This window comes from Anas acuta, chromosome 3 (genome assembly GCF_963932015.1).
Source record: "Anas acuta chromosome 3, bAnaAcu1.1, whole genome shotgun sequence".
Taxonomy (NCBI): domain Eukaryota; kingdom Metazoa; phylum Chordata; class Aves; order Anseriformes; family Anatidae; genus Anas; species Anas acuta.
In genome coordinates, this window is record NC_088981.1 from 82,184,309 (window position 1) to 82,198,708 (window position 14,400).

The 14,400-nt window shown below is 36.1% G+C and overlaps 1 protein-coding gene across 5 annotated transcripts in view; it reads right to left on the bottom strand.

Annotated features, from left to right (window-relative positions):
• Window positions 1-238: 238 nt before the first annotated feature.
• Window positions 239-14,400, bottom strand: part of CYB5R4 (cytochrome b5 reductase 4) — a 34,749-nt gene continuing 20,587 nt past the window's right edge. For all 5 annotated transcript variants that reach the window (XM_068678049.1, XM_068678048.1, XM_068678052.1 and 2 more), the window contains 6 exons: window positions 10,354-10,494; window positions 10,067-10,219; window positions 9,317-9,467; window positions 2,937-3,023; window positions 1,397-1,561; window positions 239-875 (listed from right to left, as the gene is read on the bottom strand). In XM_068678049.1, the coding sequence (XP_068534150.1) occupies window positions 821-875; window positions 1,397-1,561; window positions 2,937-3,023; window positions 9,317-9,467; window positions 10,067-10,219; window positions 10,354-10,494 (752 nt within the window). In that variant the 3' untranslated portion in view covers window positions 239-820. The remainder of the gene's footprint in view (window positions 876-1,396; window positions 1,562-2,936; window positions 3,024-9,316; window positions 9,468-10,066; window positions 10,220-10,353; window positions 10,495-14,400) is intronic.

The window sequence follows — 14,400 nt, forward strand, 5'->3', positions numbered from 1 at the left end:
TATTTTTAGGTACTTCCATGGTCCTTACCATGGTGTCTGTAGGCCACAGGCTATCTTGTTTTTACCCTCAGAACAGCTCAAGGTAAGTGATGAATAATATCAATGTGGCCACATAGAAAACCTCATGGCAGACCAAGATTGTACCGCTCTAGTAAGTTCTCAGTTGGTGTCCTAAGCTTCTGGAAATCCTTCTGTATCACATTATAAACTGAAAATAAAGAGAATTTAGAAAAATACATTTCGTAACATATTTTTTTTTATTAATATCTGAGATAATTTTTTTTTCTGTTTTAACCAAAGTTACTGTTATTCTTTGTTTACAAAGCCAGAAAACATAATGGGATCACCTGCAAGTCAAATAGAGATTTCAGATGAAAATGAACATTTTTCAATAACTGGTTACCTGAGTTACAGTGCAATGTATAAATTTGGAAAGTATTGCTCTGCAGACTTTTTACAGTAAGAAATAATAAGCTTTTCAGGTCAAAAACCTAAATCAGTGCTTGCAATAGATTTAAGAATATTCACAGACAAACAACATGAAATACCTTACATAATGTAAGCTATACACTTCTGTTTCCCTCTACAATAAATTAACATCCTGGATGACTAAAGTATTAGCAAAAATATTTACAAAGACAAGATAAAACACAGTATAAAATTTTTTTTCCGAAGATGTATTTCCTCCAAGAAACAGTTTGGTACCAAGAGTGAAATTTCAAGTCTTTACAAAATTGTTTCTCACTTATTTAAATTCGTGAAGGTAAATAAATAAAGATGATTGTATGGTACAAACAGACATTGATATCCTCATATGGTTTTATGCAGTAAAAGCGTGCATCTCTTCTTGGGAGTATCCAAGATCCCTCAGACACCTGAAAGTCACAAAGTAAATTTGTAAGATCAGTATTTGGAACCCAAAACACACCACAGACACTGATGAAGCACTGCAGCTATCTAGCACTATCTTGTCTTTATTAAGATGTGCACAATCAAGTATCTCAGATTTCTCAAAAGAAAATGATTATTGGACAAATCCACCCTCCATTAAATCCACAAATTTGACTTCAGTAGCACTGCAAAAATATAAGTGACATCAATTTGGTTCAATATTTTGAAACTGGTCAAGAAAAAGTTAAGAGCCCTTTATCCTTAAATATATGGCATCTAATGAAAGCATTGGGTAGAGATGTAACTAAATGCATCAATAAAAATCAAGAGAACTGCTTGTGATAGAACAGCAGCTTTGAATTTTAGTAACTCAATTTGTTAAGCTAAAACCTACACAGCAAACGAGACATTTTTTAAAAACTTCCAAGTCAGAAACATTCTGGTTGTTTAGGTGATCAAATTAAAAAAATTAATTGTTCTCTAACTCATCATCTAAAATACTCACTCTACTCCCTGTTCTGTAAAAGGTGTTGGGCCACAGATGCAGATAAGCACTTTGGAGTCTTTTCTGCTTCTTTTCACACACTCAGAAAGAAGGGATAAAGAAATCTTCCCCTGTTTACCACCCCAGTCCTTCGTTGGTTCTGAAAGAACAAATTGAACCTCAAACCTGGAAAGCAGAAGAGTATTTCAGAAACATCGCCTTTGATTAGAAATCTGCTTTAAAAATATTAGAAAACATTGATGTTTTCTAGGTTTATTTTCTTGTTGTGCTCTATTCCCACTGTGCAGTATCAGTTCTCACACACATTTAGTTGTTCCTACCAATTAGGTCAATCAAATCACCTCCAATATTGGGTATTTACTTATTAAACGCAATCCTCAAATGTTAAAAATTCCAGTTGTGTATTCCACCTTAAAATAAAAAAATAGCTAGTATCACTCAAGATACTAAAGCACAGATTTTGTTTTTCCATTATTTACTTACACAAATGTTGGTGTAGCTCAGTACATCAACAGGGAGATAAGAATGCTTAGTCAAACTTGTGAAAATGTCAGCACAATTTCATTAATGAGAAAATACTCTAACTAGCTTCAAAAAATCCACTAAGAGGAGTTATTGAGTGAAAAACAAGCACTTGTGTATCTAAGGCTCCTATTGAAAGGGAGAAAGGGATTTTGATGTAAATTTGCAGGGTCTAGACTATGAAGCTTTGAAGGTGCCAGACATCACTATGTTTGAAATAATACCGATTTTTCACATCAATGCTAGGAAGGAACAATGTAAACTTGTTTGTTCATACAATTTCAGCTAAGAATTAAGCAAGCACGAACAAAACATACTTCTGTCACCTAATATCTAGGCACTGGTAATTTAGCTAGTCATAAAAGCAACGGTATTGAAATTAAAAAGCAACCTGAAAAAAAAAATCCTACATCTCCTGACAGAACTATGGCCTGGTAAATAAAGCTAACATTACATATGCGCTAGTGCATTTTAACCCACAATTACTTTGTAACTTAGAAAAGTAACAGCAAGAAAAAATGAAGGTAGGGCCTAATCTGAATTTTGAATTTCTAGATAAGCATTTTTGTAACCAAGTGTCACCAAAGAGACTTTTCAAGACTTCTCAGTAAATTCAAAATTCTCTTCCCAAGGTAGACGATCCATGTCTATTGTTTCCATCTTTCTCTTTGCATATCTCTATTTTCTATCACTAAGGCTAATTTTCTTCACCTTCTAAATGCTTCTCAGCTAATCTTAGCTATCATCTCACCTAACACTCCATCTTCAATAAACATCTACTAAACACTGTCCTCAAACAAACTCTTTGCTTACCAGAATGATGACATACCCTGCTGATATCTGTGGCATATATAACCAAATCTTCTGCCAATCCCTACATCTCATTAAATTCTAGCTGAAAGTTTCCAGAAGCAGGATCTATCCTTGTGCCAGAGCTGTACAGTTACTACATGCCTCAAGGTTTATTCTCCTGAACATTGGGATAATACAAGTTGTTCTGCACAAGGGTTGTAAATACCTTTTATCTTTAAGAGCTAATTCCTCTAGTTGGTTTCTCCAAAGTATGTCATCTTCCTTTTTGTTGAAGAAGATCAACTTCACTGTCCTTAAAAAGAAAGAAATAAAATTTAATTGCAGGTTGTTTCTGCATTTGAAACACATGTTAAAGAATCAGAAGTTACGGGATTATACAGAAGACTTTTACAACAACAACGATGTAACTATTCAATTCTCTATTTTTTTTTACTTCTAACCCACTATAAATTTCTTGTTGTACGTGAAAGCTGTTGAACTTGTGACCTCTCTTCTAAATGCCATTATCCTGTCTGTGATTGCAACCTCTACTTCAGGAACTACTGCTCTAAGAAAAATAAAATCTCTTAAAGTTACTAAGGCTTGACTGAGAATACAATATATTTATTTGTCAAGTTTTATGTAATGGTTTCTTGATATTGCCTGAGCACTACAACTGGAATTAATAGCTGGTTTATGAACTCTGTACACGCTTTTTATATTATGTACCCCAGCTTATGGAGAAGTGGAATGTCAAGAAGCTTATGTCAATATTAAATTCCTAAAGACAGAATTAAGCATATAGAAGAAGTAAGAGAAATCTAGCTTACCAATTTGAAGAGAAAACTGCAGTTCTGTACCAGATTATCTTATTCAGATGTTATTTGCTAATTTATAAAACCTATTTTCATTGAAATCTACTGTTTATAAGCCTTATATTTGCCAAGTAGTTAATTTTGCTGTTAAGGTGAGTGCTATTATCTTTTCAGATTTTTATGCTACCATGAAGGTAAAATGCAAAGAGACCAACTACACGAAGTATAATTTACACCACTTGATAAAGCTACATAAACCTAATTTCTCCTTTTTTGCTAATGCCAGACTAATGCCCAGCATACAACTGATACAATACAGATGATCTGCTGTTGAATGCAAGCAGTTCCCGAACTGTATCCCACAGGGCTTTAAGTTACTGTTGTTTCTTCTGCTGGGGCACAGCTCTGAGTAGAGTGCCTCCTGCTGTGGTTGCAGAAGCAGTAAATTCAGCATTGTACTCGCAGGAATCAGGAGCACTAAGATCCCAAGTGCAGAAATGCTTGCAGAACCACAGGGGTATCTGTCAGGGACACCACTGAGGCTCAGCTAAGCCTGTTGGCCCTTCTCACCACACAGCCCTTACTTACGAGTAGAATTCTTTTTCAGCTGCCAAAAAATAAAATACTGAGGTATTACAATAGTGCATAATACACAATATCAACTGTGTTATTGAGAGAACTTTCCCATACAATACAACTCTAAATAATTTACAATACACAAGCTTTGGAAAACTTCCCTGGTATAGAACAGACCATCCCCAAATCAGCGATACTGCATCCTTAAATACTAAAAATCAACATATTCAGAAGCTAGCCTGTGCCAAAAATCCGAGTTCCTTATGTGCTTCCCAGGGCCCACTGCCCTGAAAACACAGATAATAAAGCTCACTTCCAGAATGTAATGCTGTCAAAGCTGGCATGGTGCACTACAGCATCAAGTACTACTCAGGTGGGGAAAAGAGTCACCAAAAACAAGCATGGAAAGACGTGAAATTTAGTCCTTGAATATTAAGGTAGAGGTTGGGTTATTTGAGGAATAATGCCTTGGGACACGCCTACTGAAACTCCCCATTCATTGTATATACATTTATTTGGTGCAGTACTGCTCAGTAAGCATTACAAAGAGAACCCAAAGACGTGGAATGAACTAATCATAATTTTGCTACAAAAGAGAGAAAAAACAGCTAAAAGGAACATGTGGAGATTCAGATACAATACCTACCATTACAGAAGAGCTATCTGAGAGAATGATGACAGAACTTCGAATTTAAAAAAAAAGAAAAAAAAAGAAAAAAAAAAGAGGAACTTTCAGTCTTTGGAAAATAGATGGGAAGAATCTAACATACTGCCAACTTCAAGGGATGCAGATTTCAATAAACTTGAAAAAAAAATGGTATGTAATGTCTTACAGAAAGTTATGTAGGAAGAGGAGTAAAAATGAGCCATCCATGATTTTAACACAGAGGAAGAAGAGAAGGTAGAAAAAGCTACAATATCAACTTTAACAACAACAAAAAAGAAGGCTGTTCAAAGTGGAATGGTGTATTTATAAGGAGTATAAAAACAGTATGGTAATTTAGGAATGAAAACCTGGATACAAAACTAGATACAAATACCAAAGAGAATTAAGAACAGCCTACTAGCATTCTGTATGTAGTTGAGAAGAGCGTTAGCCCCCTAACTAGTGTTTAGTGCCTCTGTGCCTCAGCCTTTTTTAAGAAACATATATCCACTTAATTGTGGTAATACACCACAAGTAAAAAGGAGCAAAAGTGCCACCTTAAATAGGAAAAAAAGCTGCATAGATACTCGTTAAAATGAATACTTCAGCCAAATACAATTTGACCTTTAAGAGAAAAAAACAAGATGAATAAAGATCATTATGGCTTCATACACAAAGAGAGATATTGCAGACAGGAAAATAATAAATTGCTTTCCGTATTTACCGTAGACAATAACAGACTTAAAAAATAATAGGGAGACGTAGGCTAGGCAGTAAGAATGGAAATCCAATGATGCAAGACAGTAACGTCACAAAAAAACGCTTCATAGGGAAGCTGTAGGTTCTCCAACATTAGCAGCACTACCTCAGAGGTTCACCTCAGAGGTTCTGTTACCACTGGCCTAGAACTAGACAGAAACTGCTTCTGCAGCTGAGGTGACCATTAAGTCATTATTCAGATCCTTCCTCACCTTTCTTTCTGTAATTTGTGTTCCAGCATATGCAATCCAAAGCTATGGCAATTGTTACTTTTTACAGTAAGATATTCTTTTATGAAAATTACATTTACATTGTTTATATATGTTTAATATACATTTACATTGTTTATAACACCTAACAAGCCTCCAAGGTGAAAAGAAAAAAAAAACGTTTACTTTGACTAGTAAGAAAGTAGTAAGAAAACATGCTGCTGCAGCCTGAACTAACTGCTAGTACTGAGTTCCCAAGAAATCATGCTGAAGAGAGTTAAAATAAGCACTTCTGATCATCCTTCAATGACAGAGTAGATATGAGCACTGTCTGTGCTGTAGAAGTCTTTCACACACATTACCTACCATGTTTATTCTGGTGATGGACAAAACGTCAAGATTTGCATCTTTTGTTATTGGTTTTTCTGTCCTTGGTTTTGCTTTCACGTTATATTTACCTCACATGCTAGTTTTCCACTCAAGAAGGTAAAAAACAAAACAAAAAAAAATCTGAATTCACTCTGTAGTATTTCCCAAGCATTTTGTCAGATGATAAATTTATTTCACAAAGCCAGGCAGTCCTGTATCATTTGCTACTGACAACAAACGATGCTTCGGAAGAGCCTTGTAGGCAAACAGCACATACTCTCTGTCCTCACAAAAGAGGATTACGTGTAATTACTGGACAATACAAATACAAGAATAAAGTACGCTTTTAGATTCTTTTCTACAAACAGATTATTGCAGTCCACGTAATCCTTTTAGTTTTACTAAGAAGACTGGCCTCCAATTTAAACCCTTTATACTCTTTCAAAATGTGCTTCATAAAGACATAATGAGCCAAAACATCCTCTGTTTATATTGAATAAAACCCTGTATTACAAATTAATATCTATTATGAGAGTCTGAATTCAAAGACACAGAAAACAGTAGCAAGTATCTAAAAATGTCCCCTGCAACAGCTTTAAAGAAAACTAAAGGTCAGGCATATTTTCCATTTCTGTAATCTCCCAAACTACAACAGTTCACATCGACAAAAATGTAATCTGTTAAGAAAATCTGCAAAGCATGACACTGGAGACAAAACCTTGCTAAAAGCAACATAAACACAGTTCATCTCTTCAAAACATGCCCCTATGAGTAATTCTTTGCATTTCCTTTTAGAGTTGAGCTATCGCACATTCTTCTCAGTTAGGACTTTTTACACTCGCTGTCACATTTCAGTTTACATTACAGCTTAAATAAAGACACACATGGCAAAGCATTCTTTTAGAATTCACGTTGCTCAGCTGTTTTTTTTTTACGAGAGACCAACACAAGCAACAATCTCTTGTACACCCTGCATTTATTCACACAAGAGAATTGCTTGTGGGTCTGCTTGAACATAATCAAAATCCAAATTCAAGATGACAGCATGGTCAGATCTCAAAAAAATATAACTATGCTAACTGATCAAAATCTGAGTATTTTTAATTTAGGCTCCTAATTCTCCCAGATTATTTTTAGCTTAACACATTTTTCTCCTCTCAAGGAAAAAGATTTTCCTAATAGGTGCTGCAGAAATGGTTGAACTCTAATAGAGAGTGCTAGTGTCTGTCTCACATCAAACCATAGCACAGTTTGTTATTTACTGAGAATGGGACTGAGAACTGTACCTAAGGATTTGAAAAGCTGAGGAAATCTCAAAATTACCAAAAAACAAAATGCCATCACTACTCAAAATTTCATCCATTACCTAGATGTATGTCTACAGTGAAAGTTCAAGCCAAATGAAGTTGGAGTTTCCTGCTGAAAACAGGAGGAAGACAGAGTGTACAGTTACATACAGTTATGTGTTTTTGTAAAACATAATCAAGTGGCATGTAGAAACTAAATGGCAAAAGAAAGGGTGAGAAAACTTGAGCAGAGATACTATTAAAAGAAGAGGTGGCCTGCCTCAGTTTCTCTGTGGTTACATAGCAAAGATACTTAACAATACTGGACTACCAGTTCATGTACAACTTGGTCTTTTTTAGAAGTTAGTAACTAACCCAAAACCTCTGTGTAGTTTGAAAGTATAGAAGACTTATCCAGTAGCCTGGTTCCAAAGGGATTCCTGCCCACAGAGGGACACTTTTCAACTAATTGCTCCAAGTCTTGAAAACTCTAGCAATCCCCAAGTGGGTAAGAGACACTGATAGGTAAAACAAAGGAGGAAGAACACAAAACTGTTACTAAATATGGAAGGATCAGTGTGCTGATCTGGTGGGAGAGGTTAAAAATGCAGAAGGGTTTCCAAAGCTGCAATTCAGAAAAGGCTGGTAATTTCTGAGTGAAGCACTGGGTCCATTTGTTCACCACAACGGAGCCCGGAGGAATATTAGAAACGATGCAACCAAGTCTTGTGTTAACTGATCAGGTGGGTGCTCAGTTGCATGTATTATTGCTCCAGTTTTGCAACCTTCTCATGGGCAATGTTTCTTATTTCAAAGATTTCTGTGACCTCTTGTCACAGACTTCAAGCACTAGAGCAGTTCAGGTCTCTCCAGCTGTTGGCTGTATTTACTTGTGTGACAAACAAAGAAAACAATCAAATACATGTGTGAATGAAAACAGATGGAGCAATACCTGAAGAAAGATATATATGGAAGACTTTAAAGGGCCAGGTTTCCAAAGCAACAAAACCATAAATCAAAAAGAAACAATTGTGAGAACTGATATCAAAAAGAGAACAACTACGACTAAACAAAATAAAAAGTTTGACTGATGCAGTGAAATTGTAGCAAGATTTGCCTAAACCAATGAAAGGAATGATATTGTAGAAATGTACTTTTGACAACACACACTTGAAGAAGGCATGAGTATGTTCTCTCCACATATGGCAAAGACTAGGATTTGCCAAGCAAGACCACACAGAAGTGTACATTCAGCATACACATGGACAATCGTGTCAAGAAGTACTAGTTCTGGGGTTCTGAAGGACTTAAGTGGCCAAAAGAACAAGTTCACTTCAGCAAGAAGTATTGTTTCCTTTTGGAGATTTTACGAGCAGCGTACAGAACAGATCTTCAATACTCATGTTTTTCTGCATCCGAATAAGCTTAATCCCCTGCTTACATAAATTGCACTTTTGTGAAAACTGGAACTATTCCAGTAAAAATATGTTACTACTGCTTACCAGGTGAAAACAAAATAAATGTATGTAAGGTATTCTGAAAGGTTAAACAGAAGCCATAACTAAACAACCATAAATCTTCTCAATCAGAAAACAATACCTACGTTGCAACTTTCAACATTAGAAAGTGCTCAAATGTAAAACTAGTTTTAAAAAAGAAATCAGATTTTCTACTTGATGAACTCATTTATATCATAACTAAAATCCGAAATACAAATCAACCCCTTTTGTTGACAGTAGCCAATAACCAAACGTGCTAGTTCCCAAAGACTCTGACAGAGCATTCCCTAAAGCATTCCAGCTTTTGGCATAAAAAAAGAAAAATGCTTTCGTGCTTTTTTTTTTTTTTAATTGTTTTATTAATACTGAAGTTTGCCTCTCACATTTCATCTCATTCTTCTTATAAATTACAGTAGCCTGGTGCTAAATCATAAGATATGTACATACCGGAGACAACTAACTTCAGTCAGAGCAAAATTCAGCAGTTTAACCATTGGTGTGAAGCCTGTGCCTGCTGCCAGCAAAAAGAGGTCTTCTGAAGTTTGAACTTGTGACTTCTTGAAGTTACCTTCAGGACTGCTGACAGAAATGTAGTCCCCTATATAGTCAAAAGAGAATGGTAAATCTTAATGAGATGAACAAACTAACTAGCATTCTGATTTTTAAAAGGTCCCTTTGTACTCCATCATTTTAGCATTAGGGCTCTTTACAGAAAGGTATCATACATATCAAATATGGATCATTTTTGTTAAAGGAACAGATGTTCAATTAAGATGTCTTGTTTTTGATAGATTTTACATTATACGAGTACATAAACATTTGTGAAGTCATTGTTAAAAATCTTCCTTATATCTGAAACAAAAAAGGAAGCATGTCTGAAGTCTAAAAAAACAGAATTAGTTTCTTTAATTAAAAATACGATGAGATTTTCTAAGAGTATATCTACTCAAATACAAAATGAACATATTTAGAAGATCAGTCCAGAGAATGTTATGTAATGGACGGTTCCTAGTTACACTGAGGATAAGCCTGTACACTTGGGGCATGGAGAATAGGTCTTAAAAAGAGTAATTAAGTATGCCCCAGTTTAATAGCAGGTAAGCAGTAAGAACATCACAATACCCAGACAGTGAATCTGAAAAGATAAAATAATCGCTGCAAAACCAAACACAATTCCCCCCCAAACCATATACTCACCAATTTGTAGACGGTCAAGTGCCTGTGTGAACAGTCCACAGGAATAAATTTTGATCATTAAATATATATGTGCACCATCATGGCAAGATGGTTGTTTGAAATCTAGCGTTAAAGAAGGCAATATAGGCGTGTATGGTTTCACTACTTCTGTCCCTAAACAAAAGACAAAAATGTAACTGAAGAATATGAAAAATAGTCTGTATCCAGCAAATTTAATGCAAACTATATAGACTCAAAATAGAAATTTAAGTTAATATATCCATGGTCACATTCTGAATTTTTCTTACCTGCAATGTCTTGTTTGAGGTAAACATGTTGTCCAGTGGGAACTTGTAGATGGGTGCTCTTAGGCAACATTAAGCAGAAGAGCTTGGTGTCGTGGGTAACTTCTGTCTTAGAAACCAGCTTGCATTTCCTGTAGAACAGTCCTAAAAATAAGGTTTTACTTGTTACTTAAGCCTCAACCTGTGTCTTTCTATTCTCACACATCTTTTAATGAGAGAGAAAAAGCCATGTATTTCACTATATACTGTTCTAAAAAGACTACAGATGCTTCTTGTATCATTACTTTTTCTAAATAACTCTTCTAATTTTGGGCTCAGGAATCACCTGTAGGTGCCTCATATTAGGCACTTTACAGACCGAATCTGCACGTACTAGTTAGCATTGGCTAAGAAGTAGAAAAAAAAACACCAAATACTAGCAGAAAGCAGAACCACTTGTACCACATTGTATCTACGCTTAATTCACAGTAGGACTTCAGCATGAAGTCATATGCAGATTAAAAACAGCTTGGGTGATGCAAATGAGGAGAAAGTGAGGCACAGCTCCACTGTCTTCACTATCAGACTACCTAAACCCACCCAAAACCCTGGGTATTTATTCCGCTGACTACCCTGCGCTGTTGCATTTTCACTTCTGTTAACACAGCCAGTATTTCTGACATGGCTACCTATAGGGAAGTATCTTCACAGTTCTTGCTGAAGATGGTGTATATTGACCAAAGAGTATCTTTCAGAATGGTTTCATCAGCTACTACCCTAGCTCGGTCTGCTTACAGTAATCAGTGCCACAGAACACCTTGTCAAGTCAGAACACCCACAGGAATTTCTACCATGCTGCTCAAAATGCAAAACAGCTTACAGCAGAAACTTAATTACTGATAAGAGTTTAAAAATTCAAGCATCCACATTCAAGTGGAGCCTCTTCACCTTTAGATGCACAAGTTTAACAGCCTAGCAGCATTCATTAGCTAAGAGTTTTGCAGTTTTTATGTACACAATACCAATGCTTAAATGCTTACACTTGACATAAGATAAAACTAACATACGTGCCTACATAGGCAAAGCACACTTCAGCATCACCAATACTTTAGACAGGATTTGTTGCCTTTTAGCTAAGCAGAAATGATGAACTCCAGTTATATGTTCACATGCTTCCTTAAACCAAATACAAGGTCATATGTAAAGTACAAACTTCTGTCGACACAGTTGTTTGTGAAGGCAAACACAGCAAGATATTTCTTAACTGCAGTACTCAGTTAGCAATACTCATCATCTTTCATCTAACATCCTACAAACTTGCTTATTTTCAATGAGCAAACCTTTCAGATGTACCAAAAGAATTGCCTTGAAAAATGAAAGGCAATAATACAATTTTATACCAATCTTGATGTATAGCAAAGCAGCAGCAGCTCTCCCAGCTATAAAAGAAATTTTATAAAATGTTTATTGTAATTTGTTCTTCTATCATTCTTTTGAAAAACTATATACTAAGATTGCTAAGTATATATTTTGTATATTATATTTGTATACCGTGTCTTTTACAGTACACAAATAACATACAGTGGAGCACACTTTAGCATAACGTAAGCTCAGATTGCTGTCAAATCTTCAGACTTATGAATTATCTGAAAGGATATGGGTGGTTGGCATCATATCCCACAGTATGCATCAGCTAGTATTATTCCAGATATTTGTAAGGAGAGGGAGAGATAAAGAGAGAGGTTAAAAAAAATGATTCATCAACTGATTCACCATTTCTTGACCTTTCTGATGTGACGAATTCCAACTGTTTCTACATGTAACAAACTAACCTTTACCTCCCCATTTCTAATTTTCCATACAGAACTTCTGTCCTAAATCACTTGATCTGACTTCTGAAAATTCTGACCTTTCTAGGACTGAGCAAACTCCTTGTTTAGGTTGTCCTCTTTACTGTATTAAATACAATGAATGGTCCCAATATAATTTGGAGTCACAAGCAAAAACAGTTGGCAATGTGGAAAAGCCTTTCACAACACCAGCGTCTGATAGCAAGCTGGAGAACAGTTGCTTTTAGCTACACATGAAGCCAAGTTTACTGGCAGATGCCAAAGACCTAGGATTTGCTATTACACATAAGGAAAAGGCACTGCTCTCACAATTTTGTAGCATGACGCAAGCGTGTAGCAGCAACTTCTGGTTTTCAAAGTAGGATGTTAGGCTTCATCAGGCTCTCCAGGATTGTGCAGACATTAAAAGTCAGTATCACAGCGCCAGATCTTCTCTAGTTATATCTTTTGCTTAATCATACTACTTATTGACAGTGTTAAACTTTTCCAGCAAAATCCTAAACACTTTAGTTTTCAGAAATAGTTTTCTCTGTATGGCCATAAGAGCTCTTCAAAGCTGAGGGATTCCAGGCTTGAAAGGTGCATTGCAGAGGTTGGACCATTCATTTACTCCCAAGCTAGTCAAAAGGACGAAAGAATTAATTCAGTACCAGTGTTTGCCCATCTGGAGTCCTTCAATAAGATTTTGTTTTCACGGACATGTTTACAAAAGAATAGTTCATTCTGTTATCTTAAAGATCACAACATCAGGTTAGAGATGTCACTCTTTGCTGAACATCTTCCTCTGCTGGAATCAATAACTACAGCACCTTGATTCACACACACATGACATGAGATCTATTAACATGACTGGAAGCATGGAAATATTCTGAGTAAAATTACTACTTTTATTAGAACATCAGTAACTTATTAAAAGAACTATGAACCTACACAAGCTGAATAAAACTGAAAAAACACATGTTAAATAAATTAATGCAACTACTTTTCAATTTGCTACCAGATTTTCAGATGCTTTTAAGCAGTGGAAGAATTTACATGTTATCAGTTATATTTTCTTTAAGCAAGACTCTCACACTCAAGGGAAGTAAATGGGCATGCTGAGAGAAAGTAGTAGAAAATACATAAACTTGAGTGAAAAGAAAAACAGAATATTTAACGCAATCATCTGTGCAACCATACACATACTGCAGCACAAAAATGACAGATATAAAGCTATAAAAACTTAATAACAGCTTTAACTAGACAGCTCAGGTCTTGGAAGCAAAGCCGATCTCAAGGCCCTACTTCAACACCAGTGCTGCTTCTGTTGCTCTAGCCTGCCTGCTTGCCTAGAAGAAGCACCAGTCTGCGGAGTTTGGTACAGACATGCCACACAAGTCACTATATACCTCACAGCAGTTGTTCCACCTGCTCTCAGCTATGACAAAATTTGAGGAACTCTTCCCAACAGAATAAGTTACTTCATTTATGGCACAGATTTTATTTTTTTAATGCTTATTTGTTTTTTATATAGCAACTGACAGATACATCACGTAAGTACAGCTGTTTACTAAACTAGTACATCCTTCCTCTGCCCTTTTATACAATCCTTGCAGACCTTTCTCAGCTATTTCACAACTATGCACTGGAGTAGTGTAAGTGGCTATGAATATATGGTAAATTGGACTCTGGTCAGCATCGTATGCATTTATGCTATCTTACTGAAGTGTTTAGGAGGAAATTCTTCACTCAGAAGGTGGTGAGGCACTGGAGCAGGTGCTCAGAGAAGCTGTGGATGCCCCATCCCTGGAGGTGCTCAAGGCCAGGCTGGATGGGGCTTTGGGCAACCTGGGCTGGTGGGAGGTGTCCCTGCCCATGGCAGGGAGTTGGAACCAGATGATCTTTTAGGTCCCTCCCAACCCAAGCCATTCTATGGTTCCCAGTACTTCTTGACATAATGTTATGTATTAAAAGTGCTCCTAGCCTGGGCATAGGTAAATAGTCAAGCTGCATGTGTTTAACCCTGATAATATTACTATCCCAGAATGCAAAATAAACCATACTAAGCTGTAGTAGCATTAAGGAGAACCTCTGTATCTACAACACACTTCATACTAACAGTTTCTGCAGTTTATTAAAGAAAATCCGAACTTCTCTTCAAAGACCTGTTTAACTCCATATAAAAATGTATTACTTCACTTATGAGGTCAGAATTACTTACCAGGCTGGAAGTCTAGACTAT